General features: G+C 36.8%; 1 protein-coding gene across 2 annotated transcripts in view; it reads right to left on the minus strand.

Moving 5' to 3' along the window:
- Nucleotides 1-17,225, minus strand: part of Arfgef1 (ARF guanine nucleotide exchange factor 1) — a 96,110-nt gene that overhangs the window by 67,438 nt on the left and 11,447 nt on the right. For both annotated transcript variants that reach the window (XM_085677313.2, XM_048420484.3), the window contains exons 2-6: nucleotides 10,051-10,081; nucleotides 9,306-9,462; nucleotides 7,888-8,034; nucleotides 6,825-7,004; nucleotides 1,919-2,195 (exon numbers count right to left, since the gene is read on the minus strand). In XM_085677313.2, coding sequence (XP_085533439.1) covers nucleotides 1,919-2,195; nucleotides 6,825-7,004; nucleotides 7,888-8,034; nucleotides 9,306-9,462; nucleotides 10,051-10,081 — 792 coding nt within the window. The remainder of the gene's footprint in view (nucleotides 1-1,918; nucleotides 2,196-6,824; nucleotides 7,005-7,887; nucleotides 8,035-9,305; nucleotides 9,463-10,050; nucleotides 10,082-17,225) is intronic.

Here is a 17,225-nt window from a genome sequence, read left to right on the forward strand (position 1 = left end):
AGAGAAAACTGTCTTTGCAGGAACTCATGACCATACTAGGTGCTGAGACAAAATGGAGGTTAAGTGCTGCACCATAACCAACACATTTCTACCACCTCCTATAAGGGTCAACTTTAGACAAGGGGATGGGACAAAGTAAGAGCTAGAACACAGAAAGAAGAGCTTCAGAATACTATCTTTCTCTTAGGCATGATACAGCCATTCCAACCATGGACTCAAAGCAACTGGACTGGTCTACATACACCCAGCACAAAAAAAGGCCTGCTAACAGTCATCAGATGGGGGAGGGGTGCAAGAGATGTCCTTCCCTGAGGCCTGACTGAACTAGTGATCACTGATAAATTCTGGAAACTGGGGAGTCACTGCCACATCAGTTGAGTCCTTACTGGACTCCAATGGAGAGTCACACACTCAGTCACACAGATGGTCCTGGTTAAACACATTGGGTCCCAAAACAGAACAAAAACATGTACAAGGAAAAGAAACTTCTATACAGAACAGAGGTTAGAGCAGTCAGAATTACATGTATACATGTAAACTGGGTATGGTGGTGTATACTTATAATACCAGTTCTGGTGAGGTGAAGACAGGTAGATCATTGGGGTCGCTGGTCAGCCAGCCTAGCCTAACTGGTGAGTCCTCAAGCTAGTCAGAGTCCCTATTTCAAAAATAAAATATATAAAATGGGTAGCACCCAAGAAACGGTGCTTTAGGTTGATTGCCTTTTTGCCTCCATCCAAGGAGGTACACATACACATTTGTTTATGCCACTACTGAGTTCCAGAAAACATGGTTTTTAAAAAAAAAAGTCAAAGAGTTGAGTTCTTCCCTCAAAGCCAAGATTTTAGATATAGTCTAACTAAGCCCTATCTATCTACAACACAAAGCAACACAATGTCTATCATTTTTCAAATCAAGTTAAGGGGGAAAAAACTCAAACTCTCTGGCAGGCTGAAAGAATAAAGAGAAAATGATTTCATGTGCTTATTTCTATAGAAAAATTTATCTAAAAATTAGTTTTTTATGACAATTTAACTTCTCTCACATAGAAACTTTCTTGGAAAATGTATCACAGGACTAGGAAGTTGGCTCAGTGCGTAGAGTACCTGCTATACAAGCATAAAGACTTGAGTTCAAATCATTAGAACGCACAAAACGTCACTTGTCTGTAATTTCAGTTCTCCTACAGTGAGACGGGAGGTGGAGACAGGAAACTCCTGGAAGGTCCCGGGCCAGCTAGTCTGCCTTAAGAAATATGGAAAGGCAAGGACTGACATCCAAAATTGTTTTCTGACCTCTGCACATGCACTGTGGCACGCACAAATCATGCACATACACAGATTTTAAAAAAGAAAATATGGAAAGAGAACATAAACCTCACTAATATTCAAAAAGATATAAATATTTTAAATGAACTTTTTGTATTTACTTGGTTAATCAAAATTGTTTTTAGATTGTGCTACTTTTTCTTGTTGTGTACACGAGGCCAGTCTCAAAGTCATGATCTTCCTGCCTCAGTCTCTTAAATCCTGAGATTACAGGCATGATACTTCCTACACCAATAATGGCATGAAATTTTCAACCATATTCTAAAAGCCCTAAGTAGATCTTTTGCTATAAAACTAATGTAAAAAAGGAAAGTACCTATGCAATTTTGTAAAACATTTCTGATTCTTTTTAGAAAGGTAACTCTCTTCCAAAGAAGTCTATAAAGCATATGCTCATGAGATGCTAATGAATGTACGGTATCATTAAGAGAGACTTCGCAGGTTAGTGAATTAGCTTTACCACTGACAGAGAAGCTCACAATCATCACAAAGTTTGTGGTAATCCTTAAATCATTCCTTTCACATTCATCAGAAACTCATCCCACCTCTGCCCTTTACATCGAGCACCCACAGCCCCATCTCAAGATTACTTTCAGCTGCAGTTGCCTGATCAGCTTCTGTCTGCTCATTTTCTGCACTGGAAATATCAGATCCATTTTCAGGCTCTGTATCATCTTGAAGACTTTTATCCATATCGTGTGTATGGGGATCAAGATCCCCTTCATGTTCCTGGGATAGTTGATCAACAGTCTGAGGAGGCAAATATCTAAGATGAGGTGATTCAGGCTCGTGATGGCTTACTGGAGACTGTAACAGATGATGATGCTGTCGGTGCCTTTCTTTTTCCATTTGTTTGGCTTCCTGTAACTGGAAAGAACAAGATGATTTCAGTATTAGTAAAATAAGTAGCTTGAAATTCACCTAACTATAAATTTTTTATATAATGTATCCTTTTTCTCTGGGCTTGGGAATTATAGCCCAAAGTAAAATATAGTAAAAGAAAACTATGCTACTCCTTAGAAGTCTGGAAATTGGTGCACAAGAACAGAGAGGAAGTCTTCACTGACATATCCCTTTGATTTGGTGTTCATTTTTTACTATTTTATTTACATGTGAGTATCCACATCTCTGAATGTCACATGAGCTGGTGCTCATGAAGGCCAGAAGAGAGGGAGGTGGATTCTGAGCCACCTGATTTGAATGCTGGGAACTGAACTGGAGTCCTTTGGAATAGAAGCAAGTGCTCTTAGCTACTGAGTCTTCTCTTCAGACTTTGCATTTGATGTCTGATACTGAGAAATATACTATCTAAATGAAAATAATTTTAATGCCACCAAATAGTAACTGGATCGCTGCCAATAATATATTTACCCAAAACCAAATAAATAACCCACAAACAGGAACAAAGTACAACTGTACTTTTTTACATTTATGCTCTCTCTCTCCCTCTCTTGCTCCCTTCTCTCCTTCCCACCCTCCCTTTTGTTTTTGAACCTGGAAATAAAGTATTAGAAAGATAAACAAGAAACATCTACATGGGGTGGAGATTAGGGAATGATCAAATGGAAAAAAATGGGTAGGAACTTTTCAGTACATACCCTTTTGTAACATGTTCTGACATCATCGTATCAAACACCTTTTAACACTGTATTAAAACTATATTTAGTAAGTAAAACTGTCATGAGAGCTTACATTATTTTGCCCAGTCATCTAGAAAGCATAAAAATAATTGTGTCAATCAATACATTTTACTTTAGAAGATCTGTCATTTTTGTGTATGTAATACCACCTAATAAACTGGCTCACTTAACAAGATGCTAATAAAAACATCAACTAGGATCCCAGGATTTTATTTTTTAGAACTTTATTGCTCCTAGCACATCTCTCTCAGCATTCAGGAGCTGATATGAAGGATTATCAAAGAATTAATTTCCACAAAGATAAATATTTCACAGTATCAATATCATTTCATAATCTTCAGCAATATTTCAAATTACATAGAATTATATATATTTATATAAGTAAAATTGAATTAACTGATTCTAAAGTCTAAAAAGGTCAAAGAACCTTATAATTACTAGTCCAAAATTCTTATTTTACAAATAAAAGCACTACTAGATGACAATTAGAATGAAAACAATTCTAAGACCAATACTACAGCATATGTAGCTTGCTAATACCAGAAAATCTGAGAACAATCACCTTTCAACCCAGTGCCACCAACTCAAGAAAAAAATAACCAGTGCTGCTCTCAACTTCAATGAGAAAAGCTTCTTTTTGCAGTGGTCAGTGGTTAATGTAGAGAGTCATAACTCACCGGGGCACTGAGAGTAAGAGTCTATTGAATGCTAAGCCCTAAATGGAACAGCTATGCCAATCTCTCCAACCTAGGGCTCAGGGAAGTGGGAATGGAAAGAATTAAGAGTCAGACGATGGAGAAAAAGGCTGTGCAATACATCTTTTAGAGACAATGAGGCCAGTGCTCTCATGAACTCACAGCAGCTGCAGCTACCTGCAAAATATGGACAAGAACAAACCAGCCAGCATCCTAGCATGAGCGCTGCACCCAGCTAAGGAACTACTGGCAACTAACAGCTGCTAGGAAAGGAAGAATACATTTTCTTAGGGGATGTCACCACTGGTAGGTTGTTCATGCTACAGTAGATGTAGAACTTAACCAAGTTACTAGTATGTTTATTGTGTCTGAGTCCCTGCTTCCGGCTCTCTGAGCAAATAGAGTTAGAAAATAATGCCTCTATTCTAGTCTCTGCTTCACCCATCTTTACACCTGTATGTGACCATCATAGAGTACATGTTAGTCTTCTTGATTTACTTATAACATCTTTCTCTAAATTCGTGTGGCTGCTGAGATTAAAGGTGTGTGCCACCAGTGCCTGGTCTGTATGGCTGAGTAATGGGGCTGTTTTGCATTCTGATCCTCAGGCAAGTTTTATTTATTAAAATACAAACCAAATATTACTACGCAATACTCTTAGTTGAGGAGCTGGCAGTTGGTGACTACTGGGAGTGCAAAAGTCTTGTTTCTTTAGGAATGTGGACTGGTCAGTCGCCATGCCCCAGGGTACAACCAAGCCCATTAACAGCACGAATTGAACTCAGTGTATTAAATAATTATAAAAGGAAGGTATGATGTGGAGGGGGTCCTGAGAGGAGTTTAAGTGGGAAGAGGTAAATATTAATTATCATGGCATACTATATATTTATGGAAAGCTTTCAAGGGTATGGGATATTCCTTTACACTATGTGAATATATGTCACTGTGATTGGTTTAATAAAGAGGCTGACTGGCCTATAGCTGGGCAGGAAAAAGTCAGGCAGGAGAACCAGACTAGGAGAATGCTGGGAAGAAGGATGGAGTCTGAGGAGACACCATGAGACACAGACTGAGCAGGATGGGAAGTACATACATGAGGTAAACGAGCCTTGGGGCAGCACACAGATGAATAGAAATGGGTTAATTAAGTAAAAGAGTTAGCTAAAAACAAGCATAAGCTATCAGCCGAGCATTTATAATCAATAAGTCTCTAAGTGGTTATTTGGGAACAGAAGCTGCAACATGGAGAAACTCGCCTACAAAAGGGTATTATCTATCTATCTATCCATCCATCCATCCATCCATCCATCCATCCATCCATCCATCCATCTATCTATTTATTGTGGCTGGAGAGATAGCCGTGGGTGCTGGGAACCAAACTCTTATATTTTTGGTTGTAAGGCTAGCCTTTAACGGCTGAGACATCTCTCCAGCCCCCAAAGGGTATTTTTTTAAGGAGCATAAAACATCTTAAGATTTAGGAAAGTATTGGGGTATTTAAAACAGAATGGGATCTTGTCAAATGAGCAAAAAAACATCAGGCTGAAATAACATGGGCAAAACATGGTAACATCAGGTTACTATACATAAGATAGAATAAAGACCCAGGAGTAGTTTTGATTTAAATACCTGAAAAAATAGGGAAATTGCAAAAAGAGGACTCTAGTTAATAAACAGAAAAGGAAGGAAACAAAATAAACAACACCAAGGAAACAACAGAGTAAGAATTATTCCCAACAAGATCTACTACTGAAAGATACTAAAATGGGGTATAAGGGAAAAATAAGATATTTGCTTAGTCTTAAAATACCTTCCAAACAGAAAGATTAATAACCTCCACTGGAAGAGCCCGAGAGATATATTCCTTCTTATAAGAATGTTTTACTTTTAAAAAAAAAAAGAATGTTTTACTTTTATGTATGTAGGTGTTCTGCCTGTGTATCACATCCCTGTACAACACACGCAAGGAGGCCAGAAGAAGGTGTGGAGGGAGACGAGAGTGGTACATGTTGTGAACCAAGACGTGTGGGTGCTGGGAATCAAACCCTGTCCTCTGCAAGAGCAGACAGTGCTCTCAACAGATGACCCATCATCTCTCTAGCTCCTGGTAGAAACATTCTTAACCAAGTTGTCAAGGTAGCGTCTTGGCATGATGTATGTAAAAGGAAACATTTCTAGCCAAAAAAAAAAAAAAAAAAAAGTACAGCCTTATTCTAAACATAGAAAGAAGCACTGAGGCGTTTAAACAGAATGGAGAGGACAAAGTCCTAACAACTGAATGTAACGTGCGAATCCTAGGTCAGAAACCAGATGCTGTTGACGAGACTAATGAAATCCAAGTAAGGCTCTATCCTAGAGTTAATTCCCTGGTATGGGTGTGTTACAGGAGTCACACTGGGAGGTGGCACAGGACACAGTGCTTGCTATGAAAGCATGAACACTCAGTTAAAAGCCTGGTGCAGTGGCATGTGTCTGTAATTCTAGTGCTGGGAGGGGAAAGACAAATCCTGAAGCTGAGCCTATCAAAAAAAAAAAAAAAGGGCAGCAATTGATGGAGGAAGACTCATGATGTCACATGTTGGGGAGCATACCAGCATATACAAAATTTATAAACCAAACAAAAAGCAGAAAGTCAAGAATGGAAAAGAAATATCTCTCAATTATTTTTTCAGTCTTTCTTTAATTATGAAGACCTATGCAATAAGATGAAGAACAAAATACATTAAAAACCCAAGTTACGTCTTAATCGCTTTTCAACAAACCTGAAATAGTTTTAAGGACAAGGAATATCATAGCCCTTTAACATACGAAAGAAATAAAATGTACTTCATCAATATAAAGAATGCACTTTCGTTTTTGGGCTCAATGAATCATTGTATACTTGAACATATCAAATGAAGTAGTTTTGTATATACTTTACACTTATTAAGCTTAAGTTTGGTAAAAATATCAATATACAAACACTTGCATGAGGTACTCAATCTTATACATCCTATCTGTAAATTAAAACTCTAAAATCAGTACAGTGTATCGGTAAAGCGAAGACTAAAACATACAAGGAACTGGGAGTCCTTACTGTCCACAAAGACAAGGCATGGAGAAACCTCATTTCACTGCAACTGCTCCAAACACCTGTGGTGTCTTCGCTCCCCAACACTCACCGCTTGGTTTTCCATGCGTGCAAAGATAACATTTAGCATCTGAGTAAGAGTAGCTTTGGCTGTTGTCTGATTGATGAGATTTTTGCTGGCTAGATAGATATTGTAGCATGTTCTCACAGCTTGCAAGACAGTTCCTTCATGGATTTCTATGTGTTGTGATGTTACTGCCGTAAGTAAAGCCTTTAAGAGAAAAGAAACACAAGCAATACTGCATCCAGAGTTTAAGCACAAAGATTTGAATTTTCATTTCATAATTAAAACTTTCAAAAACAATTACCACTTTAGGTAGTAATGTGTATCTATCTAGCTACTTTGAACATGTTACTACTAAAATATCTAAGGCTTTCGCCACTCAGAAAGTAGCTTCCCTATCGGCCTATAAACTCCAGAACATCCTTTAGCTAAATTTTATTAGAAATAGTACTCTTTGTTTACTAAAATGCAGAATATTTACATTTTATCACAACTGAGCAAAGATATGTCTCATACAATATCATATCAATATATAAACATACTACCCCACCATAGTTGTAACATTAACAACAAGGACATGACTAGTTTTTCTCAACTTCAACCATCCAGGTTCATTATAGCACAAACTAGGATTTTTTGAGTAGGTTTAATAGGTGGATGGGCACAAGAGGATACTAAAAGTCAAATGAAAACCAGTATACTTAGTGATACATGGGCTGAGAAAGAAGACAATGTGGGATCTAACAATACAGAAAAAAAAATGAATAGGGTCACAGTTTTATGAATCATCTTAAAACTTAAAAGATGGAATATGTATAAAAAGCAGGGTAGGCACAGAAAACATCGTGAAGACCCCAGGGATCATTCTGACTGGGATGGCCAAAAGATGAGATATGGAATGTAGTTTTCCTCTAATAAACTCTTGGCATAAAACAGCAAATCTCATGACGGTTCTAAACATTATTCCAATGGTCTCTATCATAGTCAGAATGCAAAGAAAATAACCTGCCCTAATATTTCCAAAGCAAAAAGCTTCTGGTTTAAAAAGTATACATAATAAATAACACACCCATTTGATGTAATTAATTACCTTTATTATCTGCAACTGAACTCCTTCATCTGTCTGAGGACCCTGGAAGCAGCCACATATTGTTTCAATAATTCTATCAATTAATTTTTTGCCTGGTGTCGTACTATCTGGAGCATTGCCAGTCAGGTGCCCATAAGCAATAAGTTTCTGAAACAGTCATAACAAAATAGCTTGTCAAGCTAACTAATAAACACGTTAATTGACTATGAATTAAAATATATTTGAATGAAAAAATACATTTGAATGAATAGATATTGATTTTTAAACAAAAACATCAAGGTATAATCAAAGCCAAAGACTGTGCCTTTTTCCCCTGTATAGTCTACTAACTAAAACTGGGTAACTATTGGTAGCTGGAATAATCACAAACACAGTCTGATAATAACAAAACTATTAGGCAATACTTTTAGTAAGCCAAGCCTTAAGAACATGTCTGTGATATGTTAGAACTGCTTGCTACTTTCTATGTAAACAAGGTTTTACTGATAGTTTTTTGGGGGAGGGAGCTATCTTAACACTTTCAAATGACATCAAATCTCTTTCTAACTTATATCATCAGTCTTCATGAAATCTTGTTTCCAAATACTGGTTGCAAAAATCTCAGAATTATGCATTTACTATTAACATTTTAGCTGAGAAGACATTGGGCATGAATAATACTATCAATAAGTGAAAGCAAGGTCAAAAATAAGATGAATTTATTTTTAAACTATCTTAAGAACAAATCATTTTTTTCTTAGCTACTAAGTTGTTAGTAGAATGTACAACCTTCAAACAATGATGATACTTGAAAACAAACACACTCAACATCTAGAAGTTTGTCTCAGAATATCTAAGATACTGTGAGTTTGTATGTGAGAATAAAAAGGGGAAACACTCATGAACATTTCTGATATTAATGAATGCCACAGGTGGGGGAAATAGTAAGAAGGCAAACAGTGTCAACACCAAAATGGTGCATTCTATAAAATAACAGGGCTTTAGTGAAGACTTAAGTACAGTGGTGCACGCCTGTGGGCCTGGCTACTTTAGGAGGCAGAGACAGAAGACTTCTTGAAACGAGGAGTTGAGTGTCACACAGGAGCGTGTAAGCGCCCATCTTAAGAACTATACAAGCAACAGCAGTATATCACTAGTGGAAAGAAAGCAAATCAACACTTTTATTAACAACCTTATATTTTGTTTGCTAATTTGTTTGTTTCTTACTGATACTAACCAGAAACATCTTTTTGAAACTACTATCAAAATAAATTAAAAAGAAAAAAGAAAGAAACTACTGTCTATCTGGAATATAAATGACATTTTGTTTCTTACCTCAAAAAGAGTATTCAAGGTTTTTATGGACATAAATAGCTAACTATGAGTAGTATTAGAAATACATTGAAAATAGACAGTTCTAGGTATCATTTTATACAGACCTGCAAACAGTCTAGAGATGTACTAACTATGCGGGGGCACTTGGACTGGCACGCCAACTCAAAAGGTAAGAAGTACTTGTCTGCTTCAATAAAATTTGTTTTTGATTTCACCGGTGGAAGGGTACTTGATCCAGCTTTTGCTTCTCCATGCGGAGGACTAAATAAAAAAGGACAGTTTAATTAGAATATCACATTTACTTAATGATGACAAATTCATTAAGAAAAAAATCAGTTATAGAAGGAACCATAAGAAGCACTCTGTGTCCTTGTGAAGTACACAAGGAAAGCAAAGCCCAGGGGTCAGCAGCCTGCCACAGTATCAAGGGCAGCCACCGCAGTCCACTATCATTTCAAAGAACCTAACACAGTATCGTGGAATTCTAAGCAGCTTTAAGACTTTCCACACGCCTTCAAACTGAAGCACATTTCCGAATAACTTCTGCTCTGTTCTAAGGAAGCTAACATGATCAAAGAAACCTAGTAATTTTTATAAATACACATTAAATTCTTCAAGAAAGAAGTTAGCTCATGATATGTCAGAAATGACTAATTTATATGAAGTTGTTTCTTAAGAACTATTTCAATTGTATTACAAAGATTACATAAAGAAGACCTGGGGGGAAGGGAAAATAAATTAAAAAAAAAGAAGAAGATCTGTAATTATAAAAATATAGATGATTATATTACTATTTTGGCCAAGATTCACAAGTATACAAATAAATTTCATAAAAGAAATCATACAAACCTTTGTTTCTCAGTTTCAACTTTTATTTCCTCTGGTGAGGGCAAAAAGAAAGAAAAAAAACATTAGCACAAGTGAGCAGAAAGTTCACGAGGTAATTTGATTAGTCTTCAGAAGTTCATTTGGGACATTAAAAACAAAACAGCAAAATATATAAGTTCAAAAAAATCAGGCTCCAAAATTTTGTTTCATCTAAATGTACAAATAAAAAACCACAAAGAATATACGTCAACAACCACAGAATTTGAATTACCAAACTATTCCGCATCCCCCCAACAACTACATTAACCAGAAGTACTAGGAACAAAATATTGGAACTACAATGTATTAGGTACATGTGCACTCCTCCCTCTACCTTTCTGTCTCTCTCTTCCCCTCTGGGTGTGTGTGCCTTTGTGTGCGTGCATGCGTGTGTGTGTGTGTGTGTGTGTGTGTGTGTGTGTGTGTGTGTGTGTGTGTGTATGGGGGGGGAGAACGCACGTGTGCGCCCCTCAAGAAAATTATGAACAGAATTATAACTTCTTGAAAATGCTTATATGTGTTGAGAGTAACTAATTTTTCTAGTTAGGATTACTATTTTTAAAAACCTTATAAAACATGCATGCCCAATTTTTTAAATTAATCTTTTAACTTAGCCTGCAAAGTAATGTAAAGTTATTTTCATACTACTTTCTTTTCTTCCTCCTTCATTACCCTTCCTTCCCCTGTCACACCCCACCCCCGCTGGTTCTTTTTCTCCCACAGAAAAGTTTCCTTCTGTTTTCATGCTACATGTATCCCATTATTTCTCCCCTCTACTTTAAGATCCTTTCCTTCATTGCCACAGTCATCCTTCTAGTTTCATGACCTACACACACACACACACACACGCACACACACACACACACACACACTCCTACACACACATGCATGCCTGTAACTCCTCATCCATACTTCTAAAACTCTAAATTAAGCAATTAAACTAATTGCTTCAGCAAGCTAGACTTTGGTGGAATCATTTCTTTGCTCCATCATGGGGGTAAATAGATATTTAAGTCTCTCTTCAGGAAGAGTAATGCAATACTTTTCTATTTAATGATTTACTTACTACCTTCTATTGCCAAGCACTATAGTAAGTATAAAGTAACCTCCTTAAATTACTTTGCTATAGCATTGATTCATAAAATAATACAATTTACTCACTGGCTACTATGTACCAGACATTCAGGATTTCAGTCTAGTTCTCTGAGGACCAAAGCCTTTCCATTTTACCAGAGATAGGAGTAAAGGAGGGACGGTGTAAAAATATTACTTGAACTATTTAAAGACACAAGTTAATAAAGGTTTACAATGCCTAGGAAAAATAAGACAGGCATAGAAACACAAATACCAGGCAATCATTTGCACATGGAACCCTAAGAAGGCAAACTCACAGGCATGGAGGAATAGTGGCACCAGAGTGTAGAAGAGCAGGATTTGATAACAGGGCGAGAAAAGGGAAGGTTAAAAATTTCAGTTAGATAATAGGAAAACACTGTGTTCCCTTCTTTCCTTTTCTCACCCCTTTCTACTTCAGTTCTTCCATCTAACATCAGGACACAGACTAATGCTGAATGCTTTAAAGGCTGTTTTTAATTTATTCAGATCTTAACTGTATAAAAACATCAGTTTGTGATTGATTTAATTGGTTAGAAAAACCAGCTATGAAAACTACGTAATTTGGAGGTAGAAAAAAAATTCCACCTTTTTGCTTATCAGCATCAGTCTCAAATCCAGGGTTGCTGCTAATTAGCCCTCTTCAAACAAAATAAAACCTGAATGATTTTAATCAACAGTTCTCAAAATTATTTTGCAGAAAACCACAGGAAAAAATGTTTCACTTTGGATCTCAGAACATACCTCATACAAAAAATTAATTATTCCTTTTATTAAAGGGAATATATTCTCAAGTTGTATTCTTTTATAAGCTATAATACTAGCTATTAACTACAAAACTGACTTCATAACTAATAAAGCTTTGTAAGTACAAACACAAAATATAGTGCTATATACAAAACCATGTGTTTTAAAGCTAAGAAAATAAGAATAAGATATTCAAGAAAATACATGCTAAAATACATTATAATTAACTTTCAGAGAAGCAAAGAGAGGGAAAAACAGTGAAAAGCAGGTACAAAGAAATGACACACTGTGTGCAAGTGAATGCTTTGAATGGCAGCAAAATTCACACCATAAAGGCTAACATTTGGTCACATTTTCAGATTTATACATTGTTTTCAGTGGAAAAATAAATCCTAAAATTAAGACCTTCTATGCTGGAAAAAATGGCTCAGTGATTAAGAGCACTGACTGCTCTTCCAGAGGACCCGGTTCAATTCCCAGCACCCATATGACACCCTATAATGTCTGTAACTCCAGCTCCAGGGGATCCAATATCCTCCCACAGACATATATACATGTAGGCAAAACACCAATACACATAAGAAAGTAAAAATAAGTTAATCATTTTTAAAAAGTTCATTTTAAAAAGACCTTGTAAAATTAAAGGTGACTGAAGAAAAATCACCACTAGGGTTACCTTAAAAGGAATTTAAATGTTCTTCAAACAATAGACATGGTAAAGAAATTTTGAAACATAAAAAAAATTTAAGATACAAATACAAAAGATAGAAAGATAAAATAACAATAATGATGTCTGAAAAAGTCAGAAGAATATGCCTATACCATATGTATAGTCTATAAATATGTGTATATATGTATAGTGGATATACATACATAAAATAAAATTTTCCCATATGGTCTGTCAATGCCCCCCCTCAAGAGGCAAGACTAACAAAAATCCCAACATTAGGCACGAGAAACCCTTTTTTGAGTTGTTAGGGATGACCAAAAGAATCCTAAACTATTACAGGCTAATTGCTGTTGGCATTCTCCTCCAGGGGTGGAAGATTTAAGTTGCAATTGTTGAAGACACCTTACACTTTGGACACAGGACCCAGAGGACCTGAGTTGGATCTGACCTGAGAACCATGAAAGCTTCTAACGGGAAACAACCAATAGTCTTCCCCAGCTATGATGTCCATGAACTCCAACAATGGTCACCATAGCATGATTAACTCTAGGGCGCAGTAGTGTTTCACATACCTTGGCAGCAATCAACAGCTCTCCGATTGGACAACTACTAGACAACAGGAAAATCGTTTTGTGGTACTGGAAAAAAAAGCAACTACCCAGGGCCAAGGAAGTCAAGGATCTTGCAGAACTTTGAAACCACCATTTTACTAAATTTTACTTTAACTACATCCTAAATATTTGTCCTTATGCCCACAGGCTAGTCCTCACTCCTCATCAAAGAAAACTTCACTTTGCAACACATGTAGACCATTACAGAAAACCCCAACTGAACAAAATGCAGAATTATGGAGCACAGTCCCAGTGGATACATCTACATCACAACTACACCTACGGATCAGGGTCGTTGTGGAAGAGGGGATGAAAGATTGGAAGAGTCAGAGAAACCGAATCTATGAAATCTCACCAACATGGCTGCCAAAACAAGACCTGAACAAGAATGGTATCAATAGACACATTAATATGTCTATTAGCTGAAGAGGCCTCAGCCCTACACAAAGAACTACAGACAACTGAGGAATACTTAACAACGGAAGAAATAGACTTCGCAGGGAAGAGCACATAAATTAATTATCCAGTACACCAAATGGCCAGTCAGCTCTGAAAACATACACATACAAGTAACACTTTAAATTTTTATAAATTATAAAAATAAATTAATGGAAAAAAGAGAAAGTATATTATTAAAAAAGAGAAATTGTAACAATATCTTTATCTCCTCAGATTTAGAAATACGACTGAAGCGATAAATGAAACATTTGTCATTCTGTCACATGTTCTTTGCTGTGTGTAAAAAAATATTTAAGACTTACATAAGAGCAAGAAAAGAATCAGAGAAAAAAGAGGAAAAGGAAGCAATGAAAACCAAATGTAAAATAATAGATTTAAACCATAACATTACCAATATTACATTAAAAACAAAGGTCCAACTAAGACAGTTTGTCAGGCAGGTGGTACTCCAGCTACTGTTGTCACCTGCTTGCCCTCTTGCCCTTTTGCAGTATATTTCATAAATTATTCTCTTTTAAAAAATGCCAAATTGAATTTTAAAACCACAGAACACTAACTATAGTGTCTCCCCTAACACCAACAGGAGACAAATTCCAACATGATCAGTAGTTGCCTAAATGACAGACAGTACTAAGTCCTCCATATGTTTTCTTCTGATATATATCAATATACAAGCTTAATGTCCTTTCCATCTTAACTAGCTACTTATGCAATAGGGCTGTGACTTTTACAATCTGAAGAGTTACAGAAAAACCAGTTCAAATTTCTTTACCTTATTCACAAACTTATGAGTAGCGATCTATTCTTATTAGTGATCACACCATCCTTAAAATGATTTTTTGCAATCTTCATTAAAACAAGAACTTGCATTTTTCACTTAAAGGAAAAATGTACAGCTCCACTTTCAGCATATCCAAACATCAGCACTCTCAGCCCATTACTAAGGAAGAACAACACAAAGGGTCTGACAACTGAGACAGCAGTGACAAGTCCAGCCGTTCTCAACCCTGGTCTCCACCACCTTGACAAACCTTTCTCCAAAAACATTTACATACGATTCATAATAGTAGCAAAATTAGTTATAAAGTAGCAGTGAAACAATCTTATGGTTGGGGGTCACCACAACACGAGGAACTGTATTAAAGGGTTACAGCATTAGGAAAATTGAGAACCACTGGGCTAGTGGATGGGTAGCATATAAGGAATGGACAATCTGGACAAAGAGCTACTACAAGATTCAAAAATTAGTAATTATTTCTGCAAACAAAAAGCAGCAAACACACACAGATGCAGCCTTATGACTATTGTGGCATGACTGTTATGGGGATAACCAAAAGGTCTCTAACTGGATTCGAAGCCTGCTGCACAGGCTGAATTCATGCCTGTGTATTGTAAACCAGATCAAAAATTTATGGCTAAATTCTCTACTAGGTCAGGTTCTAGTAGAGAAGCTGCTATTGTTTTGCTAAGAGAACATGTCGTACTCATAAAACTGTTTTCTAATTTTTTTTGTTTGTTTTTCAAGACAGGGTTTCTCTGTAGCTTTGGAGCCTGACCTAGAACTAGCTCTTGTAGACCAGACTGGCCTCAAACTCATGGAGATCCACCTGCCTCTGCCTCCTGAGTGCTGGGATTAAAGGTGTGCATCATCACCGCCTGGCCTAATATTTTATTTTTATCCTCATAGATTAGTGCTGCTCTCTGCTTTGGTGAGAAAAACTTCTTTTTGCAGTGGACCGAAGTTACTGTAGACTCAGATTCCTAATTGGTCAATGTGCTGAACATAGGCTCTGAATAAGACAGAGTTCAGAGAATACGGCAATAGAGGGTGCAAAGAATGTAGGAGGAAGAGTGTTGTGGAACACCGTCTTCCAGCTATGATATGGCTTTTGTCTCATGAACTCACAACTGTAATTTCTTGAACATGACCCACACAAGCCTAGGTCTACCAGCATTCCATCACGGATGAGGGGAAAACTCACCTGGCTTCAACCCTCCTGAGGCTGCTAGGTGGTGGGCAGGTTCTTTTTGTGGTGTTGCTATTGGTAAAGTTGGCCATGTACCTGTAAATAACCCGTCACCTATGCACATGTAAACAACTAAAATCACTGAGTCTCTCTCTCTCTCTCTCTCTCTCTCTCTCACACACACACACACACACACACACACACAAAAATAATAAACATTGGGGGTAGAACTACAGGTATAATAAAAGTCGGTCTATGCAGAATCGTTTAGAACTTGCACAACTCTTCAAATTTTCAAATACATTATCAAAACTTTTTGTGAATACAGAAATCTGCCTGCTTTCTTAAGTGGAACACAGAATTAAAATTCTATCTTTATAATAAATTTACAACACTACCACAAACCCAGAGAACATAAATACCCAAGAGAGCCACTGAAATTCTATAGAGCAGTACTGATGTTACATAGAAATGTATATGACTATTGATGTCATTTGTTTCTATCAGCAGTTCTACGTTTCATCCTTTTCCCTTCTCCTTTACAGTACCACGGATTGAACCCAGGGTTTCACACATGCCAGGCAAGTGCTCTCCCTCTGAAATAAAGCCCCAAGTTTTTTTTACTCATTTATTTGGTTGGTAAACTTTTGTTTGTAGAGGCAGGTTCTTAAGTAGCCCAGGCTGGCCTCAAATTCATTAGGCAGCTAAGGATGACCTTGAATACCTGACCCTCCTGCCTAAAACTGTCCAGATGTGCAATCTGTATAGCCATGCAAATGCCCAACCTTTTTCTATTCCTGCTAGTCACTTTCTTTCTCAATTTCCTTTTCTCAGTTGCAACTTGTCTTTACCGACATTCATTGCAGTTGTTAACACTACAAGTCAGGACTTTCTGACTCCAGGTCAGAACACAAGGACAACCCAAACAGTGAAGGCTCACATTCCAACTCCAAACTTGGTTTCTTGTCTACAAAATAAAAATAGTTCAATTTCTTAAGCATTCAGGAAAGTTTTGAAGACCAAGGAAGATAAAGTCAATACATATTTAATTGGAATAGAACCCAGAATACACTAAACAAAATTAACTGTTTTTTCTATGACTGCCTTGGAAATCAGTGAAAAAATTTTTTTAAAGCATGTATTTCTGGGTGCTGGAGAGATGTGTTGGTGTTTAAGATCATTTGCTGCTCGTGTGGTGGACCTAGTTTGGTTCCCAGCTTCTATACTGTGGCTAAAAACCTTATCCATACTGGCAGTTTCAGGAAGATTTGATGCTCTCTTCTAGTCTCTGAAGGCATAGCACAAAATGGTGCACAGATACACATAGGAACTCACACACAAAGAAAAATCTTTTCTAAAAAAGAACACACTTGTGTGTTACATATTACAGTGTCCGTATATGTAGAATGAGGTCTGGAAATAAAACACTTCAAAATGTCAAGTGCTTCAACGAGATAGCCCTTCAAATATAATCTTATACATCCCATCAGTTCCACTCCTAGGTTATCTGTTTAAGAGAATAAGAACTTAAGAACTTATGTCCACAAAGATTTATATCCAGACAGTCACAGCAGCATTCTTCTTTCAATC

Source organism: Myodes glareolus, chromosome 16, assembly GCF_982192425.1.
Source record: "Myodes glareolus chromosome 16, mMyoGla1.1, whole genome shotgun sequence".
Taxonomy (NCBI): Eukaryota; Metazoa; Chordata; class Mammalia; order Rodentia; family Cricetidae; genus Myodes; species Myodes glareolus.